At 35.5% G+C, this 23,981-nt stretch overlaps 2 protein-coding genes across 2 annotated transcripts; both read right to left on the minus strand.

The window, feature by feature from the left end:
- Positions 1 to 14,596: 14,596 nt before the first annotated feature.
- On the minus strand, positions 14,597 to 17,039 carry LOC105965716 (protein MICRORCHIDIA 7). Its single transcript, XM_012990287.2, has 11 exons — positions 16,996 to 17,039; positions 16,685 to 16,715; positions 16,428 to 16,583; positions 16,211 to 16,306; positions 16,066 to 16,117; positions 15,839 to 15,950; positions 15,429 to 15,738; positions 15,235 to 15,332; positions 15,072 to 15,135; positions 14,827 to 14,949; positions 14,597 to 14,730 (listed from the first exon to the last, which is right to left on the minus strand). Exons 1-11 carry the CDS (start codon positions 17,037 to 17,039, stop codon positions 14,662 to 14,664), a joined length of 1,155 nt encoding a protein of 384 aa, XP_012845741.2. The 3' UTR covers positions 14,597 to 14,661.
- A 2,791-nt stretch (positions 17,040 to 19,830) lies between these two features.
- Positions 19,831 to 21,734, minus strand: LOC148766411 (uncharacterized). The gene is made up of 2 exons (XM_088827281.1): positions 20,826 to 21,734; positions 19,831 to 20,643 (listed from the first exon to the last, which is right to left on the minus strand). The coding sequence occupies exons 1-2, from the start codon at positions 21,732 to 21,734 to the stop codon at positions 19,831 to 19,833; spliced, it is 1,722 nt and encodes a 573-aa protein (XP_088683407.1).
- Between the last annotated feature and the right edge of the window lie 2,247 nt (positions 21,735 to 23,981).

Below are 23,981 nucleotides of genomic sequence, written 5' to 3' on the forward strand. Positions count from 1 at the left end.
GTACGCTCTTGAGAAAATAATAATAAAACATCAAAATTATAAGAACATCCTACTAAAGATCAAGACAAATAAGCCAAATTAAAAAATTTCTTAATCATTATATACAGATGTGCAACGATTTATTTAACACCTCAAGTCACACATAAACATCATTATTAATCTATATAAACGGAAAACAAAAATGTGTATTCGCATAAACATACAGAAGAAAGTAAACGAACCCCTTATTTTAATCACATTAAAGTTGTCTTTTTCTCACTCAACTTATGAGATAGCAAAGGGGATGAGAATATAAAAATAGATACACAAACTCAAAACTCACCTAGACAACAACAAAAAGTTCCCCGCACTATTGCTCCGCAAGTTCAACAGTTAATCTAACCTGGCCATCCAATAACCCAAATGATATTACAACTTTAAATATAGTAAATTGCCAATTAAATGTCACATAAAATTATAGCATCCCATCATAAATGCTATGTTGTTGCCATTCTATCAATATTTGAAGATTTGGAATTTTTAAAACGACAATGATCTTTGGCTACAAAGAGAAATTGAAAGTTGCTACGTAATGTAGCTACATAACTAAATGATTCGTGTAATAGTGCCAATAACATCTCTCTCAACTGCCAAAAATTTTGAGTTGAATTTTTTATTTTATTTTTACTTCAAAAGAAAAACGGCTAATGCAGTTACACATAGGTATTAAGATTGAACTGAAATATTTGCTTACCTCTTCCCTCTTAATGTACCCTGTGTTCCTTAAATCGTAGAGTCTAAATGCAACTGCCAAAACCAATACTTAGTTAGAGACGAAAATAAAATAAAAAAACCATTTATGCAGGTCGTTAAAAAAATGTCGTCACAAAGTAAATATAATAATTCATACATGCAACTTTGTCAGAAACTGGTGCATTAGGGTGAAATACACCTAACGATCGGAATGAATTCTCCAAATTCGATCACTTCGTTGCGTTTATAGTCAAACAAATCAAATATATGCGTGGAGATGCATACGCTGTTATAATATCACATGTCAAATCAAATATCTTGCATTAAATCATTAAAAAATCAAACTAATTTGAAGTGTTATAATATCACCTGTCAAATTGAATCAAACCAAGTCAAATAAATCTCCCATAAGTTTGTAGGATCAATTTATACTGAGATACCTTATCATAAACCCGACGAGAGATAAAATCCATGGAAATAACAACGCACAGATGATTTTCTAAAATTTTCAGCCAAAAGAACTAAGAAACAATACGGAAATATCGAAGACTCCCTCAAAATTTATCATCAAGAAAATTTCTCTCCGATCAATAAATACGACATGCACCCAAACCTTCAGTATATAAGGCGATTCTATGGATGGAGATAGGGGGAAAAAAAACAAAAAAAAAAGAACGACTGGTGGAAAGAAAAAAGCAGCCTGCAACAATTTATTTAAAAAAAACTCTTACAATTGATGTATGTATTAAGATGAAGGTATTCCCGCGGCGATTGGAATTAGATGATTGATAACCGTAAAAAACTATTACAAAAGAAATCCGTAGAACTATTAGGATGAAGTTATGTTGGCAGATGGAAAACCGTACACAAATATTACAAAAAAGTCCGTAGAACTATAAGAATTACAAAAACTACCCCTAGGGTTGCCTAGGGTTTGAAACCCTAAAAAGTATTAAACTTTCTTGCAAACTAGCCTGGTTTTCTATGTGGCTTTTGTTTTCCTCCAAGTAAGATATATGTTTTGCTTAATAAATTGCTCTTCGTTGTATTGAAGGTTTTGAGTGGAGAGAAGCAGTTATCAGAGCTTGCTACATTATCGCGTTTCACTGTTTTCTCGTTTCAATATTTCTTAGCATCTAGCATAGTACTATTACCGCAATAGGTAGCCATACATAAAGTACACGTCTAGTGTTTCTATTACCTTCTGTAAATGTTTCTATGGAAACAGATCTCCCGTTCTGCCTGATATATTCCGGTTCTTGCGTACCGAGTTAAGAAACGGAACTAAGTTGTTTCAGGTATTTTATGGATGGTTGTTAAATGAATCATTTTGATACTATTTGTAAAGTGAAAACATTATGTGCCAAATATATATAACTTACAGGTGAAATAGCATCTTCCCCTCTCACATTTATCATGAATTTAGCATCTTCGTTGTTAATTTTTCTTTTTAATTCCAATATTTCTTAATTCTTATGATTTGGGTTAATATGTCTTCATATTGCAATAGCTAAATCTAGTTAGCATTGTTTGAATGGCCCTATCCTAGGCATGACAAGGTACTGGATTCCTTAAATCAATTTGATTGTGTCTCTTGGGATTAACTATTAAACAATATACAAAATACGGTAAATTACACTCACACCCCTGAGTTATGCTAAAATAACTTTAAAGTTCATGTGGTATTGATAATTACACTCGCCCCCTGAAACATAGTTATAAACTCTAATGGAATAATGCATTGGAACATTATTCCGATAGAGTTCTAAGAGACTATTACTTTTAGCTAGTGGTGGAGACAACATAGAGTTAGGAAGTGACATGGCTCCGCCAAATTTCTTAAATCACCCATAGCTCTTTATTCAATGTGTTAGAATTTTATTTCGTGCAGATATAAATTATTTGTGTCAGATTCAGTTTTTCGTTACTGTTGCGTGAAGTGTTGCAACAGTTCGTGAAGCAGTTCGTAAAAACAGAAATAAACGAGACACAAATTTAATGTGGTTCGGATACAATTGTACCCTACATCCACGGGGACCTGCAAATAAAATTTACTAATTTTTAGTTTTACGAATACAATAGTAGGACTTAATCAAAATACAAAGACTTCCTCTTTGTTGACGCCGTTGTTGTATACTACGCTGAATTATAAATCTTCAATTTGCAGCACGTCCCTTGCTCCGCACAGTTGAACTCCCTTCAATGCTGAATCCCTCAGTCGGCGGATCGATCTCCTCCCGAGATCTGTTTAAGCCCCTCTCCCGAAGAACCGATCTTCTTTTTGTATAGAAGAAGCAAACTTGTGATACTCGTTGAATCTTGGTGTCTTCACCACAAAGCCTTGAAGCCGATATATTTTCTATGAAAATCACGTATCACGATGGAACAATAAAAACGAGAGCCAAGAATATTTTCTCTGTATATTTTCTCTCGATAAAAAGGACGTTCCGGTAGCAGCAAAAATAAGAGCAGAAAAATATATTTTTATCTCCAATGAAACGCATGAAACCTATTGCTGAGATAGCTCTCCTTTTATATCCTACGCCATAAGATCCCTATATAAGGAAAAGTCAAGAGACCACAATCTTAAAAATACATGTCACGTAGGAATCTAAATAGGAGATTTCTTTGCCTTATCAATAAATAATTCCCATATCTATTAAAACTCTAGCAATATATGACAATAAAATATAAAAAAAATAAGTATGCTTGTATAAGGACAATTCCCACTATTAATCAATTAATGATAAAATAAAGAATTAAAACACAAGGAAACTCCCCTTCTTATATTACGGCATATCTAGACTTGTGGTACAACTCTTTTACACGTTTCCTTGCGAAGTCAGAATCCAAAGGATTCTAACAATCACGATCCCATGCTGCTCTCGTATATATGCTCTCCTAAGTTTTTTGATTCACTGTACAACAAGGAAAACCAGAGTCCATTAGGGTTAGGAAACTCTTAATCACGTAGGAAATAATATTTTCAATACAAAGAAACTCTTTAGAAGAATAATTCCTATTATAAATCAATTAATGACAAATTAAAAGAATTAAAAGTTTCGAGGACTCTTCCCTTCTTTAGCTCATGGTATATGTAAACTTGTGGCACAAGTTTCATCTAATTCTCGTATAATTAGAATCCAAGGGATTCTAACAATCTCCCCCTTTGTCTCTTATTGATTATAATCATTTTCACCCGCTGAGTAAAAACCTGAAAATAAAACAATCAGATGATAGACGGAAACAATAAAACTAAAGATCATCCTCAGCATTAAAGGAACAACTCATCATCTCCATCTCTTTCAGCAACAAGAGTGCCATCAACTGCTGCAATAGTGAGTGCCACAGTTTCAGCAACTGTTCCCACAGTAGTGGCTTCGGCAGGTGATTTACAACGGAGTCAGCTCCCCCTGCATGTGTTTCTCCCCCTGTAAATGATCCTTAGGCAGCTCCTCTTGTAAATGACTTCATTCTTGTGAAGATCGAGATTCTAACACTCTCCCCCTTTGGCATTGATTGGTCAGAACATTTACTCCCCCTAAATATATGATACATGCATGAACACGGGTCAGCAAATTCAAAATAACATCTGCAAATATAAACTGTTGCAATAGTTTATCAAACAGTTCAGCAGATAGTGTACAGTTGTTCAATTAAGCAAAGAACAATAAAAAATGTGCAGTAGCAGAATCATCTTCCCTTTACAATGAATTCCTCCTTATTTGTCCTGAATTTCTGCACTATTCCAACAACTGTATGATGCATTGTCTCAACAGTTGTCTGAACTCCCCCTGCATTTCTGCACTGTTCCAGCAAATGTCTTATGCACTGTCGCAACAGTTGTCGGAACTCCCCCTGTGTTCATGCCATCGTTACTGTTCTTTTCTCCCCCTTTCTGGGCAATCACCATGCATAGATAAATCAACATGGACTAATGATCAACATGTGTCGAGCAACATGGACTAGTCACCATGCATAGATAAATCAACATGTGTCGAGCAATCTGTTCAAATACTTAACAAAAAGATCAAACAAAGAGAGAAACTTGAGAGTAAGTGAGAAGAATCACCATACATAACGTGCACACAAAATCACAAACTCACAACTCAATACCACACGATAATTTCAATGCGGAAATCAAAGGATAGTGATATCAAATCCAACATTAAATAAAAAAGACTACAGACTTTGCCAAACTTCATACGAAACGTGGAACTGTGAGTTGTAAGCTCAATAGATCCGGCTGCAACAAAAATCAAATTTAACCGGCACATAAACAAAAATCCCGTCTCTCTCTCTCTTTTTTTTTTTTTTTTTTTTTTTTTAAATAATGCCTAATGCAAGACAAGAAGTAAATATGAGGAATAAACATGAGTGAAGAGACATATGTGAATAGGATACTGCATGGACAAACAAAACATATGGGATTTATCTTCACATTCACGATAAGCGCAATCCCCAAAAATCCGACCGCCAATGCAACCAATAAACTTAATAATCCCAAGTCAAACACAAATATGCTCTTATTAGGTAGCGTACACACACGTCTAATGGTAGCTTTTTCCCATGAATAACAGAGCAATTAAAAGGAATGAGATTATGGTGGTCGTGCAATGTGTAGTCCACTGGGCTTTCTAATTGAGCCTTGTAGTGAGTGTTCGGTCAAGTGGTTTACTGGCTCGACTCAACTAGGCTTCAAACTATTCACTGACCATATGTATAATTTATATTGGCCGTGCAATGTGTAGTCCCCTGGGCTTTCTAATTGAGCCGTGTAGCGAGCTTTCGGCCACGTGATTTACTGACTCGACTCAAAAAGGCTTCGAACTATTCACTGACCAAATGGTTGTAGATATATGTATTAGTAACAGTAGTTCAAGAGAAGCTTTCACTCATTAAAAGAGGCAGCTTTTCCCTATAAAAACATCCAACCATGACAAGACTATTCAGAGAAATAAATAAGTTGGAGCCTTTTAAGTAATTTCGGGAATTGGTGAAGTTCTACCCCCACAAAGTTTAGAAGAACACGAAATATCAAATTCACATTTGTCTCAATCATATGCAGTATGCTTAATGCAGGTCCTATATGAGATGCAAAAACATATGAAGTGTCCTACCACTAAAAGTTACAAGTCTGGACACACAAACTGTTGCAACAGTTCATGCAACTGCATCAGATTAAACAACATAAATTCCCAGCGATTTTCGCAAGGAATCAAATCTCTGTGCATCAAGGGTTTTTGCAAAAGCATCAGTTAATTCATTCTCCGTTGCAGCATAATCAATCGAGAGAACCCCCTTTTCGACCAAGCCCCTTATGAAACGATGACAAATATCAGTAAGCTTAGTTCTCGAATGCTGAATTGGACTCATTGAATTATTTTTCGCACACAAATTATCAAAATTCAGATGACCAAGTTTCTTATGCCCCAATCCAATTTTGTCAACAGAACTGTTGGAACAGTTAGTACTATCATCACATGATTTTAAAGAAGTAATGGCAGATAAACAATTTAGATCAGACTTCTTTACCCAGATTTTTTGTTGAGTTTTATTCACTAAATCAACCTTTATCTTGGGTTTTTGAGATGACACAAAAGTATGATCAATTTTAGCGGAAAGTGGTGAGCGGGCCATTATTATTTTAACCATTTTCAAGTACTTAAAACACCTGGGTCGTATATGACCAGGAACATGACAAAAATGATAAATAGGCACAAAACGTTTTCTTTGAGATGACTGTTTTGACGTAACAGTCGCAACAGTCTGTGAAAGGGTGGATTGTTTAACAATATTGATTTTTCCTATTGGATATTCTTTCTGTTTCAAAGCATCATCAAATAGTTTATTACCCCCTCTACCTAGATGGCCATAGTTCGGCTGACTTGTTCTCAAAATTTCATTCAGATTTACCCTACCTGTATTTAATTTTGAAATAGAATCTTGGGTTTTAGCAAATTTAGCTATCAAACTATCAGTTTCTCTACTAGCAGAAATAGCATTTTGTTCAAGAGTAGAAATTCTTACCTTCAACACTTTGTTTTCCTGAATTAGAACAAGCTTCTCTTTTTCTAAGAATTTATTCGACTCGCATACCTGAAGAAATTTTTCGTACATCCATTCATAGCTCGTCATTAATTCTTTCAAGGTTGTCTCGTCATCATCGCTGTTGTTTTCTGAATCCCCATCATCACCTGCAAGATTTAACGGAGTTAATCTTTTATCAGGTATTGAGTGCAACTTATCATACCTAAGTTCTGTCTGAACTGTCTGTCCAACTGTTGCAACAGTTTCAACGACAGTCTCTTTGCACTCGCTTATCTGAGTAGTTCCTTCGTAGGCCTCTTGTAGAACATCCCATGCCCCCTTTGCTGATTTGCACATTGATATCAATTTGAATTGGTCGTCATTGATACAACTCAAGATAGCATTGGTTGCCTTGGAATTATAATCTGCTATTCGTACTTCTTCATCACTCCACTTCTCTTTTGGCGTTTGAATGATCTCGTGTGACTCGTTCATTGAGGTAGGAGGTGTCCAACCAATTAGAATCGCGCGCCAGGCCCATTCATCAATAGATTTGATAAAAACATCTTCATCCTTATTTTCCAATCAGAGTAGCTCAATTCACCCAAGAGAGGTGGTAGGAATGAGCCTTCACGATGATTATTCATATCTGCACAAAAAATAAAAAGAATTAAATCCCAAAATCTCACTAAGTGTATCTAGTGGCAGGCTCTTGATGTCAATTGTTAGAATTTTATTTCGTGCATATATAAATTATTTGTGTCAGATTCAGTTTTTCGTTACTGTTGCGTGAAGTATTGCAACAGTTCGTGAAGCAGTTCGTAAAAACAGAAATAAACGAGACACAAATTTAATGTGGTTCGGATACAATTGTACCTTACATCCACGGGGACCTGCAAATAAAATTTACTAATTTTTAGTTTTACGAATACAATAGTAGGACTTAATCAAAATACAAAGACTTTCTCTTTGTTGACGCCGTTGTTGTATACTACGCTGAATTATAAATCTTCAATTTGCAGCACGTCCCTTGCTCCGCACGGTTGAACTCCCTTCAATGCTGAATCCCTCAGTCGGCGGATCGATCTCCTCCCGAGATCTGTTTAAGCCCCTCTCCCGAAGAACCGATCTTCTTTTTGTATAGAAGAAGCAAACTTGTGATACTCGTTGAATCTTGGTGTCTTCACCACAAAGCCTTGAAGCCGATATATTTTCTATGAAAATCACGTATCACGATGGAACAATAAAAACGAGAGCCAAGAATATTTTCTCTGTATATTTTCTCTCGATAAAAAGGACGTTCCGGTAGCAGCAAAAATAAGAGCAGAAAAATTTATTTTTCTCTCCAATGAAACGCATGAAACCTATTGCTGAGATAGCTCTCCTTTTATATCCTACGCCATAAGATCCCTATACAAGGAAAAGTCAAGAGACCACAATCTTAAAAATACATGTCACATAGGAATCTAAATAGGAGATTGATTTGCCTTATCAATAAATAACTCCCATATCTATTAAAACTCTAGCAATATATGACAATAAAATATAAAAAAAAATAAGTATGCTTGTATAAGGATAATTCCCACTATTAATCAATTAATGATAAAATAAAGAATTAAAACACAAGGAAACTCCCCTTCTTATATTACGGCATATCTAGACTTGTGGTACAACTCTTTTACACGTTTCCTTGCGAAGTCAGAATCCGAAGGATTCTAACAATCACGATCCCATGCTGCTCTCGTATATATGCTCTCCTACGTTTTTTGATTCACTGTACAACAAGGAAAACCAGAGTCCATTAGGGTTAGAAAACTCTTAATCATGTAGGAAATAATATTTTCAAAACAAAGAAACTCTTTAGAAGAATAATTCCTATTATAAATCAATTAATGACAAATTAAAAGAATTAAAAGTTTCGAGGACTCTTCCCTTCTTTAGCTCATGGTATATGTAAACTTGTGGCACAACTTTCATCTAATTCTCGTATAATTAGAATCCAAGGGATTCTAACACAATGTATTATCCCATTACAGTTGCTAACTATGTTTCAGGGGGTGACATGGCTCCCCCAAATTTCTTAAATCACCCATAGCTCTTTATTCAATGTATTATCCCATTACAGTTTCTAACTATGTTTCAGGGGGTGAGTGTAACTATCAATACGACAGGGACCATAACGTTATTTTAGCATACCTTAGGGGTGTAGGTGTAATTTACCCTACAAACTATGAAACGTGTCAATTCAAATTAGGGCAAATTACGGCCACCCCCTAATTTATGGTCAAATTATGAAAACCCCCTCCTGTTTGGGTAATTACAGCCACCCGCCTCAGCTATATAATATCTTACGAAAAGACCCCTCCAGAGGTAAATTAAGGGATGTTAATTCGGTAAAACCGAATCGAAATATCTGCAAGCCAATATTTCACACCGTTTACCGAATTGAATATACGATTTGGTTCGGTAAATAACCGAATTACGTAAATTTTATGTAAAAATATTTAAAAGGAGTGGGTGGCTGTAATTACCCAAATAAGATGAATGTTTCGTAACTTGGTCATACCTTAGAGGGATGGCCATAATTTGCCCTTAGAATTAAAGAAGGGGCTACAAGTGAAACTCCCCTCCAACATTTTTATGTAAAGATGGTACTATTCGCTCTCCACTACTTTAATGCATTTTTTTATTTAAATTATAATATTTTTCTCATATTTAAAAAAATATTTTCAATTTTTTTTTTCCAATTTTAATTTTTTTTATTTACATTTTTCAGTTTTCAAATCGACTATAAAATTTTCAAAAACAACTATAAAATTTTTGAAATCAACTATTTCCATTAACTATAAATTACTAAAAACGAATACTTTTTTTGTTCGATTATTTTGCGAATCAACAATCACAAAAATAGTTATTTTTAATAGCAGGATTACTAAAAATAAATCAACTACAAATGAACGAAAATTAACTATAAAAAATCAAAATTAAATAAAAATTATCAAAATCAACTATAGAATTATTGAAACTAATTATAAAAATTGAAAACAACTATTATTTATCTAAATAACCTATAAAATAGAAAATCTCAATTTCTGATAAATTACTATAATCATTTATAACAACATGAGGACTAAACGCAAAAACCAAAGTTAATTTTATTCGACCAACATCAAAATCAAGAAAAATAAGCTAAATTAAAAAAAAAACATCATAAACACTGTATACAAAATATACAACTGTTTATTTAACACCTCAATTCACACATAAACATCACTATATAAATGTTGATGGAAATTAATGGATTCATAATGTTGTTCTATCCTCAAGCATCGAACACTTGTACATGGTTAACCTGTAGAAGACAAAATAAGATTAATGGTATTTTTACTAATTATTGCAAAATAATATTGAAACAGACCAAACATCGAGCATATGATTTTTGGCAAAGTGACACAAATATGTAAACACAGATTAACCTGAAGTAACGTCCAAAATAAGAAATCCTATAAATAATAAAAACTAAAAAAAATCCATGATTTCTAAAATCTCTAGTTTTTGCATGATTTCATAGCAGAACATGAACAATAAACATCCACACAATAACTGAAATATAGATACTCAAGATTTAACCGAGAAACTCAGCCAAAGCCAAAGACATAATTATTGCAAAAGCAAACAACTTCAAATTTCTAGTCGAATAGCACATATTTGAATAAAACCTGCAGTGTAACAAAAAAGGGAGCTTCAACAAATGTCACCCTCCAGTCGGAAGAAGAGCTCACTTGGTGCACACTAATTTAAGATAAGAGAGGGATTTTACGTTATTGAGAAGAAAACCAAAAAAACAAAAAGAGAGCACCGAAAAATAGAAGGTACGCTCTTGAGAAAAGAATAATAAAACATCAAAATTATAAGAACATCCTACTAAAGATCAAGACAAATAAGCCAAATTAAAAAATATCATAATCATTATATACAGGTGTGTAACGATTTATTTAACACCTCAAGTCACACATAAACATCATTATTAATCTATATAAACGGAAAACAAAAATGTGTATTCGCATAAACATACAGAAGAAAGTAAACGAACCCCTTATTTTAATCACATTAAAGTTGTCTTTTTATCACTCAACTTATGAGATAGCAAAGGGGATGAGAATATAAAAATAGATACACAAACTCAAAACTCACCTAGACAACAACAAAAATTTCCCCGCACTATTGCTCCGCAAGTTCAACAGTTAATCTAACCTGGCCATCCAATAACCCAAATGATATTACAACTTTAAATATAGTAAATTGCCAATTAAATGTCACATAAAATTATAGCATCCCATCATAAATGCTATGTTGTTGCCATTCTATCAATATTTGAAGATTTGAAATTTTTAAAACAACAATGATCTTTGGCTACAAAGAGAAATTGAAAGTTGCTACGTAATGTAGCTACATAACTCAATGATTCGTGTAATAGTGCCAATACGACCTCTCTCAACTGCCAAAAATTTTGAGTTGAATTTTTTATTTTATTTTTACTTCAAAAGAAAAACGGCTAATGCAGTTTCACAGAGGTATTAAGATTTAACTGAAATATTTGCTTACCTCTTCCCTCTCAATGTACCATGTGTTCCTTAAATCGTAGAGTCTAAATGCAACTGTCAAAACCAATACTTAGTTAGAGACGAAAATAAAATAAAAAAGCCATTTATGCAGGTCGTTAAAAAAAATGTCGTCACAAAGTAAATATAATAATTCATACATGCAACTTTGTTAGAAACTGGTGCATTAGGGTGAAATACACCTAACGATCGGGATGAATTCTCCAAATTCGATCACTTCATTGCGTTTATAGTCAAACAAATCAAATATCTGCGTGGAGATGCATACGCTGTTATAATATCACATGTCAAATCAAATATCTTGCATTAAATCATTAAAAAATCAAACTAATTTGAAGTGTTATAATATCACCTGTCAAATTGAATCAAACCAAGTCAAATAAATCTCCCATAAGTTTGTAGGATCAATTTAAACTGAGATACCTTATCATAAACCCGACGAGAGGCAAAATCTATGGAAATAACAACGCACAGATGATTTTCTAAAATTTTCAGCCAAACGAATTAAGAAACAATACGGAAATATCGAAGACTCCCTCAAAATTTATCATCAAGAAAGTTTTCTCTCCGATCAATATATTTAAAAAAATATTTTCAAATTTTTTTTTTCCAATTTTAATTTTTTTTATTTACAGTTTTCAGTTTTCAAATCGACTATAAAATTTTCAAAAACAACTATAAAATTTTTGAAATCAACTATTTCCATGAACTATAAATTACTAAAAACGAATACTTTGTTTGTTCGATTATTTTGCGAATCAACAAGCACAAAAATAGTTATTTTTAATAGCAGGTTTACTAAAAATAAATCAACTACAAATTAACGAAAATTAACTATAAAAAATCAAAATTAAATAAAAATTATCAAAATCAACTATAGAATTATTGAAACTAATTATAAAAAATGAAAACTGCTATTATTTATCTAAATAACCTATAAAATAGAAAATCTCAATTTCTGATAAATTACTATAATCATTTATAACTCGTTGCCGCTTCTGGTTATTATAGTCGCGGATCCGTCGAGAAAGGACCGGAACTCCACCGACGATAGGTTGGATCCGGAGGTTGTGAGGGTGATTTGTTCCAGTGTCCCCGTCTCAACCGCTCCCCAACTTCTACATGTTAATCACTATCAGGTAAAGAATGGACACAAATCCCCTACATCAACCGCTAATTACCACTCTGCCACGTTAGATCGCCGCTGTGGAAGCCTAAAACGGTGTTTCATGCCTCCCTACCTGAGAAGTGTCGGTTGGTTTTGTTTCATCTCCGTCGCCGCCGCCACACCGCTTGTCCTCGTATGGGCAGATCTCGTCCAAACCATCTCCGGCTCAAGAGCGGAAGAAACCCTAGCAGGTGAAGAAGCGGAGCTGCACCACGAGCACGTCCTTGAGGTTGTTCGTGTTATATTACTTGTGGAGATTTTTTAAAATATTGTATTTTAGTATTGAGATTATTTCGTAAAAATATACAAGCAAAATGTTATGAAAGTTAAAAAATATTAAATTTTTTGTATGTTAACGGGTCTAGCGGCTCTGGCGGGTCAGAACCGTTTGATTAGGGTTTGAGTTGGAGCGGGTCTGGGTCTAAGGTAAAACGGGATGGGGCGGGTCTGAGGTTTATATATTTTTCATGGGTGGGGTCTTGGTTTTAGGCAAACTCGGCCCAGAACCGACTCGTTGCTATCCCTAGGTTTTACTAATAGACCATATAATTTATGTGTCTAAATCCAAGTTAAAATCTTCATGCTTTAATAAATTAATACTATTTATTGTGCCAAAAATATCCTTAGTCAAATCAAATCAAATCTCCCAAAAATCTCTCTATCAAAACAAATTCTCAAACATCTGTGTTCCAAATATTAACTAAAAAATTAAATTAATTCATAAAAAAAATTACTAGTTATTGTACAAATTCATACTCTAAAAACGCCCGTCGCCGTGCCACTGCCTATGACTCCGTGAACTGCAAATAGCAAATTGATGCCTATGACTCCGTGAACTGCAAATAGCAAACTGAAAATTAGAATTTGCATTATTGAATTGCAAACAATAAAATACCTATAATTTCGCCAAATACAAATAGCAAAATGAAGAAAAAAAATCCAGAATTTGCATTATTGAATTGCAAGCAAAAAAGTACATATGACTTAGCCAAATGCAAATAGCAAACTGAAGAAAAACAATCAGCAGAACTTGCATTATTTAAATGCAAGCAATAAACTACCTATGACTTCACCAAAAGTAAACAACAAATTTAAAAAAAAAATCAGCATCATTAAAAATATCAACAAAAAAAATTGTTTATGGAACATGTTGCAAACAACAAAAATGCAACTTAAGACATACATTGCAAATTGTAAACTAGAGGAGTCGAATCTCAACACCAAATGCAATTCATAAAACAAACGAAGTTAAACCAGCCTGCAAACGGAAATTGCTAACAACAAATGATGGGAAGGTTCTACATACGGAAGACACGATACGAATTTTAACTAGGGTTTTCGATTTCTGAATTTTTTTTTTTTGGAGGGGGAGGGGATGTTTGTTGTCATCTTTGATTCTTTCACCAAGAAATCGTCTTATAATCTAAAAAGATCTTTGTTTTTCTTCTCTATAATATTTCTTTATAAAACAAATAAAGAAAAAGAAAAAGAAAAGCATGAGAAAGACAGAGGTGTATTAAAAGAGAGAGACGAGGGATTAGATATAGGGTGAGAGAAAGGTGAGATTGAAAGAGGGAGAGAGAGTGATATATAAGATTTGTTTTCTTATTAATTGAGGGTGTTTATGTGTATATACTAATTATTTTATTTTATTTATATTATTTTTTTGGTCAAAGGACGTGTGCATATATTCATCTACTAACTAGAATCTCCACTGTATATAAGTCCAAAATAAGGGGTGTCTAGCCAATTTCCTAAATTCTCTATTGTATAAATAAATTATATACAAAAGTCATTAATGTAGATGCAACAGTTCATATCAAAGACAAAAGAATTTTGTGTTTGTTGTCACGCAATTTAATTTCGCACTTGTAACAATATTCATATAAAACTATTGCATAAGAATTAGTAGTAAGAAGCGAAAAAATTGAAGCTTTATATTTGTCATCTGAATACATATATGTATGTACATATTTTCGGATAGTTGTGAATTAGAAATATAAGCATACACCTCCGTGCATCGCAAGACGTATATATGTAAGTTCATAGCAATAAAATTCAAGACGTTTTTAAATCAGGGTCGTTAGTAATAGCATGTGGAGCTTGTCGTCAAAACCGGCCCTGGGCCTCCAACATCTTTACTTTTCTCAGTAATCCTTCAATAGTTTCAGTAGCCTCCTGCAAAAAGAAGAAAACAAAAAAGAATTAACAAGAGCACAAATAAACATCGATAATCGACATTGTCGCTATATATATACACACACACACACACACCTTTAATCTTCTTTGCATATGTTGTTGCGCTTGTTCTCGTCGATTTCTTTCTTCTTCAAAAGAAGTCACAAACTTTTCTTGTTCTTGATCCATTTGTTGCATAATATCCGTTGCATCTTGAAGCTGAAAACGGAGAATATTTACATCATCACCTCTCGATATATAGATTGAAAAGAAAAGAAACGATAAACCACTCGTGTAATTGAGATATTACATTATCTCACGATAAAAATCAAATTAATTACCTGGTTTTTCAGCGCCGTGTTCTTGTCCTCTTCATTTTGCAAATCATGCAATGCATTCGTCAAACTGCAAATACAAAATCAAGGGCTCAAAATATATTATTAAAAAAAAAAAAACGCCGATAAAATAAAGATTCCCATTGCATTAGTAGTTTAGTTACTATACCTATTTCTCAAGTTTCGATTCTCGTCCATCAACTTAAGAACCATTTCAGTAAGTGAAGAAAACGGCGGTGTAGGTCCAGCTTTGTTGACATCTTCTATCTATTTTTTTTTCACATACCGAAAAATAATTAAGATAATTAGTAAATGCATGAGAAGCTGAAAAATTAAATCAAAAAACACGATTTCGTTTATTACCTTGACAAGCATGTTCGAAGGCTGAGCATCTTGTGCTGGAAACATTGATTCAGGCGCCACTCGTAATGGAGAAGAAGAAGACGAGGTGTTATGATTTACAGCTGGCTGTGCCTCAAACCGATTTCTCTCTCTAACAACAGGCGATGATTTTTGGCCCTTTTTGCCGTTCCATTTCGGGGCCGACGTTGTATTATGTGTGGAGTTCGACTTATCGTCAGCATTAGGCGGTGATGCTTCTTCTTTCTCGGGGGAAACGGGCTTCTTTGAGTGACGCCTTTGAGCGTAACCAATCAGGTGGCAATTTGTAGACCTGTTAAATAAATTATATATTTTTTTTCCAAATCAGTAAATTATATATATTCACTAGATTATAAGAAAAATAAAAATAAATTGAAAAAAGGAGAACAAACCAATAAGTCTTCTGCAAATGTATCAGTCTAGCCTCGAGTCTAGAAAGCGCAGTTGTGCGCTCAAATCCCTGTTTATCGTGTGCCGGCTCGACAAAATTCGCTTCCAAAACACCTTAAAAAAATACGTAAAGCGAGAAATATATACGATGTAATTATCGTTTTTTTTAAATCCACATGATTATATTTTATATAACAAATGTAAATCGAAATACTCGTAAAAATAATACCTATGACTCCTCGACCGTCACTTCCCGAGGCGTTCCACAGCCTCCAAAACGGCTGATTTTACAAAAATAAAATAAAATAAATTATATTGATTACGAAAAAATTAAAGAAAAATAAAGAGAGTAGAAAGTTAGAAACAAAACTAACCCTAATAAGTCTGTTCTTATGATATACATTGAACCCTTGAACATCAATATGATGTCCTGCATCTTTAATAAATCCAAGTGTTACAGCTGCAGACATCTGTTGCAACAATATAAGATTAAAAAATATATAATTACTTAAATAATTAGGGGCCCGTTTTTGCGTATAGCACGAAAGATTAGAGGGTGGTAAAAAAATATTAATTAATATTTTTAATTACATTGGGATCTTTGGATGATGCACAAGCTACCGGCTTGTAAACATGCTTTTGAGGGTGAATCAAATCATCAACTATGTCGTGATATTCGACTTCCTTTCCTCGTAAGATGATCGAGAAACCAGGTGGAATCCTACGGTACAAAATCGACGCATAGCTCTGTATAAAAAAAAACATGTAATAACAATTTAATTAACAAAGTTTATAGAAGAAGGAAAAAAACAAATTAACGAGAAAAAAAACGAGTATTATATTTGTACCCGCAACGAGTGTCGATAAGTAAGAAACCGCCTAGAAAATTGACTATAAAATTTTCAAAAACAACTATAAAATTTTTGAAATCAACTATTTCCATGAACTATAAATTACTAAAAACGAATACTTTGTTTGTTCGATTATTTTGCGAATCAACAAGCACAAAAATAGTTATTTTTAATAGCAGGTTTACTAAAAATAAATCAACTACAAATTAACGAAAATTAACTATAAAAAATCAAAATTAAATAAAAATTATCAAAATCAAATTTTTTTATTTACAGTTTTCAGTTTTCAAATCAAATTCGACAGCTACCTGTCGAAAATTGGTTGAATTTTCGACAAGTCGCTGCTGTACATTCTTTTACGAATACATCATTCATCTATAATAAATTAATTATAATGACATCAACAAATATTTCGTTTCATTTCGACAGATGGAAATGGTTTCAAGACTAGTAGCATGAGGCTCGGAGCAGACGTGATTGTTTTCTCGCGCTGTCGGGGCAAGTACGGGCTAAGGTACTTTTCTTTTTCTTTTCTTTTCTTTTTTTTTTTCCGATTTTTTAATGACAATCGAAATATGGGGCGATTATATTTATCGATGTTTATATATATTTTTTTGCCTTGTAGCACAACACAAAGCATCGGATTGCTGTCGTTTACGTTCTTGCAGAATACCGGGAAGGAAGATATAATAGTTCCGATTGTGAGTTTAATTTGCTGGTCTATTAACAATTTATTCTTATGGAGAAACTGTAAAAATGTAAATAATATATATAGGAAAATAAAAATTATCAAAATTTTGAACGGAGGGCCAGATCGTTCGGAGCGCGGCTCAGAATTTCGAATACGAAATCACACAGGAACTTTGAAAGGTTGGGAGCCGGCGCCGTTTATTACAGAGGTAGTACAAAGATGTGGTTTAATGTCAGTTGTACAGGCATCGTACAATACTGTGGACGGCCATCTACTTAGAGCCTTCATAGAGAGATGGCAGCCAGCTACCAACACATTTCACTTACCTGTTGGAGAGATGACCATCACACTTGACGATGTGAGTACGTTGGTCGGTTTGCCAGTTGTTGGGCGTACCGTAGCTTGCGAGCGTTTGGTCCGTGATTCCAAAACGATCCCCAGTACTTTGATGTTCGAGTTGCTAGGTGAGTACCCGGACGATGTAAACAAGAAGAAAGCGGTCAAGTTGGAATGGTTGAAGGCTAAATTTAGCAAAGTGACCATGAGAGATAGTGCGGAGAAGAGAACATACGCCATTCGGGCGTATTTGTTATTTTTGCTCGGGTGTACTATACTGTGCGACAAGACAGGCAACATGGTAAGCGTTGAGTACCTAAATCTTGTATCTGATTTGGATCGGATCGGCGAGTATGCTTGGGGCACTGCATGTCTTTGCCGGTTGTACGATGAGCTTTCCTCAGCCTCACAAAAATCAACGAACTCGATGGCTGGCTGGTTGACGCTCTTTCAGTCATGGATTTACGAGCACTTTCCTTATTTGGCGGGTGGCACATTGAAGACGGAATTCGAGGGGCCATTAGCGAGCCGATGGGAGCCTCAGTCAAAGACTACTTCAACGCCTGAACGAGCGTCGTACCTGCGATCTCGATTAGATGATTTGATCCCCGATCAGGTAACATACCAGTTTAATAATTTGTTATTACTACTTAAGTAGGTTTTTAAATCTAATTTTTTATTTATTTTACTAGGTTTTATGGTCACCGTATACGGCTATTCGTGATCGTTTTCCGATGCCAGATTCTGCTTGGTTTAGTGGGATGATATGTTGCATGGACCACTTCGAGGCATATCATCCGGACAGAGTGTTGAGGCAGTTCAACCGGGTGCAAATCATTCCAGGTCGTGCATACATGTCAAAAGATATGTACAAAGCTCTAGTTAGCAAAGGTCGACCGGTCCAGAACTCAATTTTCGTTGCGTACGGCGAACGATTCTCTGATCGGTGGGAGGAGTATTGTCTGGACGAGGAGTCGAGGTCCGTTGAAATTGAACTCGGGGAGGCGGACACTTCGCCGGACTACATGAATTGGTTCCGACCCAGATGCATGTTACAACTGAGTAGGCATGGAGCCCATCCACCTCGACCCCAGGCGGATCGACCTCGACCCCATGAAGTTCGTCCAGAGGGTGGTACCGATAAGGAGGTCCAACTTTCACAAATTTTGGAGTTGGTGAAGGGTACACTTAGCGAGGTGCGGGGACTTGCGCCATCCGACGCTCATACGGTCATGTGGGGGACCCTAAATGATATTGTCAGATCGATCGAGCCGGATGCCCCACTTCCACCTCCTTCGAGCTCGTCGGATGCCCCACCACCACCTCCAGGTAGCTCGATAGGGCCAATTCCAACGCCATCGAGCTCGTCCGATGCCCCACAGGCGGGTGTGAAACGCGTGTTTAGTAGGAAGAAAAAAACACAGGATTAGTCTTGTATTTTTTTAGATGGATGTTGTTTGATGGATTTTATTTGATTTACTTGTTTTTTAATTTAGTTTTATATGGATTTTGGTTGGTTTAAATGAAAATATTTTTGATAATTTGAATTTTTTTTTTTGTCCAAAAACACTTAGAATATGTTTTTTATCTTTCATTGCAATATATTTGGGGTTAATTTCACAAAAAAAAAAAAAATTTGCAATTTTTTCAAAAAAAAAAAAAAAATTGATATAGATCAAATTCGACAGCTAGCTGTCGAATTACTGTGTGAAATTCGACAGCTAGCTGTCGAATTTGATCTGTATCAAATTTTTTTTTTTTTGAAAAAATTGCAATTTTTTTTTTGTCCAAAAACACTTAGATGTGTTTTTTATGTTACATTGCAATATATTCGGGGTTAATTTCACAAAAAAAAAAAAATTGCAATTTTTTCAAAAAAAAAAAAAAATTGATACAGATCAAATTCGACAGCTAGTTGTCGAATTTCACACAGTAATTCGACAGCTAGCTGTCGAATTTGATCTGTATCAATTTTTTTTTTTTTTTGAAAAAATTGCAATTTTTTTTTTTACCATATACCATTGCAATATATTCGGGGTTAATTTGGACAAAAAAAAAATTGCAATTTCAAATAAAAACACAACACTTAATAACATTGAAAGTAGCACCAGTAACTTTACATATTTTTGTTGGGAGAACTATCACCATTGTCTGATATAGTAATAATCTCGAAACTCTCTCGCGTGGCAACATTTTGACCTATTAATTCTCGAAATGCTGTAATCCGACCATCCATTTCTGCAGGCTTCCAACCATCAGCTTTAGGATCATGACATCGGTACCAATAATCGGTGATAGGAGGTATTGGACAATTCTTGTTCAAGACAACATGCACGAAGTGACAGTTGTCGACGAATGCCATTCCGTGCTCTTGTCTCTCGCTGAAAAGCTTTGGATCGCTCGATAGAGGAAGGAACGTGAGACATTGATACTTGGATAAGTAGACAAGCACAATATTGTATGTTGAAGCAATTACATGACCCATATTTGGAAAGGACATCCAATGATCACGAGTTGCAGGAACATCCCAGTTACTCACAATAGCTTGCATGCTTCTAACGGTTTCTTCGCCACGGTGCATGGTCGTGTAAGTGGAAAAACTAAAAGTCAACTCCCGTAGCATGTCATCTCGCACTCGACCCCATTCATCTTCTCCAAATCCCATCATAGAGGCAACTGCCCGAAATCCACAGTGTCCATCTGAACCGACATTGATGATTTCTCGAACGTGCATACGAAATCGTGGATGGATCGTGTCAATGTACTTATTCTTGCCGATCAAACCTGGTGGCAATCCCACATCTGCATCTTCAAATAATGGTTTGAACGACTCTTGTGTCGGTATAGTGCTTTTTCCTGACTCTTGAGTTGGTATAGTGTTGAAAGACTCATTCGAATGCCCTCGTAATCTCATCAGTACAGGTATAAGCTGCAGTATATTACACTTCATTACTCAGCACAATTATAAAATACAACTTCAATGAAATGAGACGATAGTAGCGACATTTACCTTTGGAGAACAACTAGCTTGCTTCGATTTTTTTTCTTTGGCTCCACATACTCAAAATGTGATTTGTCCCGAGTGCTTGATTTGTCTTTCCTACTTTTTGCCGGTCGACCTTTGCTAACAACTTTTTCACTTGGCTCAGTAAGGTTAGTCTTCTCTGGGTGGGTAAAATGTCTCAAATGGTTGCGCAATCGAGTTCTTGCATCGAGATCGGCACATTCAAAGAGCTTCTGGTATTCCGATAATTCTTCGTCGATGGTTGGTAGGATGACTTGGCCTGTGGTCGCGACGGGCTCCATACTCATGTGTTTCCAATACGAGCCTATTAACTCAAGTGGGATAGGACATTTGTTCACAACAACATACTCATGAAGTTCATGGCGACATGGTAGACTGTGGGTTGTTCGGATGGCGCAACTACAACCCATATCGCTCGGTTGCAATAGTTTCGCATTGTCCACCTCAACTTTGAGTAGTTGCAGAGCGTATTTTGAGATACTTCCACGAATCTCATTGTATATCAACGTTTTGAAAGTGTGCTCGTAAGTATTTTTACTTACTTCAAAGGAAGCCTTGATGTCATTGTGTTGTTCGACAATTTGATTGTGGACTTTCGTATACAAATCCACAAATGTGCCAGTTGAATTACGCACATCCCTTTTCATTCGTCCGTGTGCCCCCTCCACCCTATTAGAAGTGTACGTTCCAAAATGAGTATACTTATTTGTCCACACCGATACAAGTCTCTCCTTGTACGGATCCAACCATGAATTAGCTACATACTCTATAGCCGGGAGATAACCCATAAATGTTCTTTTCAAATCCTCCCAATCCTCATTGAACTCCTCTATGGAATTTCTTTCAATAAGAGCCGAAAAACTCGACTGAAATTGCTTCCATTTGGTGATGTCCTTTGGGAACAATTTCTTACAATTGGCCACTATATTCTTGTTCACATGCCACCGACACAGCAAGTGATGACTCGATGGATACACATTGGCCACTACTTTCATTAAACCCAAATCTCGATCTGTTACAATGCAATTAGGCCGAGGACAACTGGTCATGGCCTCCTTCAAACAACGCAACGCCCATTCAAAATTTTCCGTCTTTTCGTGGTCCAAGTATGCAAAGGCAATTGAGAACGTCTTGTTGGTACAAGTAAAACCCACAATCTCAAGAAATGGGAGTCCGTAACGATTGGTCTTGTACGTGCAATCGATGACGAATACGTACGGATACGACTGTGCCAACTTAATGCATTTCGGGTGGATCCAAAACAAGTCGGTAATCGCATTCAACTCGTTCGATCTATGGTACGAGAGGTATTCATCTTCTTTCAACTTGACGAACAATGATTGCAATTGAGATCTCCCATCCAATTCACTGAAATTTAACTTAGAGATAGTATTGTAAACTGTCTTCATACCAGTTACATTAGACGGGTCCTTTTGCTTCAATGCTCTTAGAATTGCCCTTGGTTTCACCATTGCTTTCTTCATAGTGTGAACAAAGGAAACATCCTCCTTTGATAATCTTCCGGCATAAGAGTGTCCGTGCAAGTTTTCGAATAAGTTGTGGTTGTGAATACCACAACTAACATCCAATTTCCACTCAGCCTTTTCATCATCCTTGTGTTCTCTTGTCCCCTTCAATTTAAACGGACAATTGCATTTCTTTGAACCGGTGCTCCTTTTTTCCCGGTCTTTGATCATCTTCACCTGGTACCTTCTTGCCAACATAATGGCCCCCACGCTCACAACGAACAATCACATACGGTGTCCTACGTCCTCTATCCCCGTCACTCGAACCCCCAATCATTAACACCATTCCAATTCTTTTACATACTTCACGAACCCATGCCATTAAAGCTTCTTTTGTTGGGAATTTTTCTGACGTGGTAAATGAATGGGTGCAATCGATCTACACAAAAGTGTCGAAAATATAAGACAAGTAAATTTGCAACAGGAACCAAATCGACACTTAAGTGTCGAAAATTACCCATTCGACACTTAAGTGGCGAAAATATAGGTCACTTTCGACACCAAAGTGTCGAATTATGATACAATTTTCGACACTTTAGTGTCGAAAATATGGGTATTTTCGACACTAAAGTGTCGAAAATTGTATCATAATTCGACACTTTGGTGTCGAAACTTAAGGGTATTTTCGACACATACACGTCGAAAAATAAGGGTATTTTCGACCTGTATGTGTCGAAAATACATGGCGAGTTTTTAAAAAAAAAAAATTCAAAATCGATGTTTTAGCTCAAAAAATACATGAATACATACCTGAATGGGTTCTCCTTGCTCGTAAACTACCATTCTATTGTCATTTGAGGCCATTTTGCAAGTTGTGTAAGGTTTTGATTTCTTTTGTTTTGGGGTTTTTTAGGAGGGAGAAGAAGGAGGTGGAGGAGGTGAGGGGTTTGTGAGTGAGGAGGGAAATGTTTTTTTTAGGTATTTGATTATTTGGTTTTTAAGAAAGAAAAATAATATTTGTAATATTTTTTGGTTTTAATTTTCATTAAGGATATTAAAGTAATTTACAATTAATTATTTATTTTTTATTTTTTTGGTATTCAAGTAAGCAAAAAATAGTATTTGAAATAGTGAATCCCATTAATAAATCAAGAAAGAAATATGTAAGCGTACCAAGTGAAACGTCGCCGCCGTTAGAGATTCCCTCGTAATCTCCGGCTCTCCAGAACTGCTTACAGTTACGCACCACAGCCGCAGTATTAGTGGTTACCACCGCCCGCTTCCCTTTTTCCGCCGCCGCCGCCGAAACATTATTAATCTCTTCCCTCACCGAAACCATAGCATTACCCGCGGTAATAGGCGGCGCGACGGCGGTTGGTTTTTCTGGCCGGATAGGATCGAGGAACCCAGCCGGCAGAACCGCTTCGGCTCTCTGCTTCTTGTTCGGGTTAAGTTGGGTACCAAACTCATCTTCATCGGAATCGCTGCTACTGCTACTGATGCTGATTAACGAAATTGTTTGACGGCTGCGATTCTTTTTCATAAACACGTCTGATGATGATTCAGAGGGTTCTTGTTTGATGTAGTTACTCATTACTATCAAGCCAACAAACAAACAAACAAATTAAAATAGGTGTTTCACTTTTCAACAAAAGTCTCTCCTTTTTTTCTACTTGGTTTCTTTTTGTTGTTATTGTTGTGTTTATATAAGAGTTAAAGAGAGATAGAGAGAGAGAGAGAGAGAGAGAGAGAGAGAGAGAGAGAGAGAGAGAGAGA

This window comes from Erythranthe guttata, chromosome 12, assembly GCF_056151865.1.
Source record: "Erythranthe guttata isolate IM_541 chromosome 12, IM_541, whole genome shotgun sequence".
Classification (NCBI taxonomy): Eukaryota; Viridiplantae; Streptophyta; class Magnoliopsida; order Lamiales; family Phrymaceae; genus Erythranthe; species Erythranthe guttata.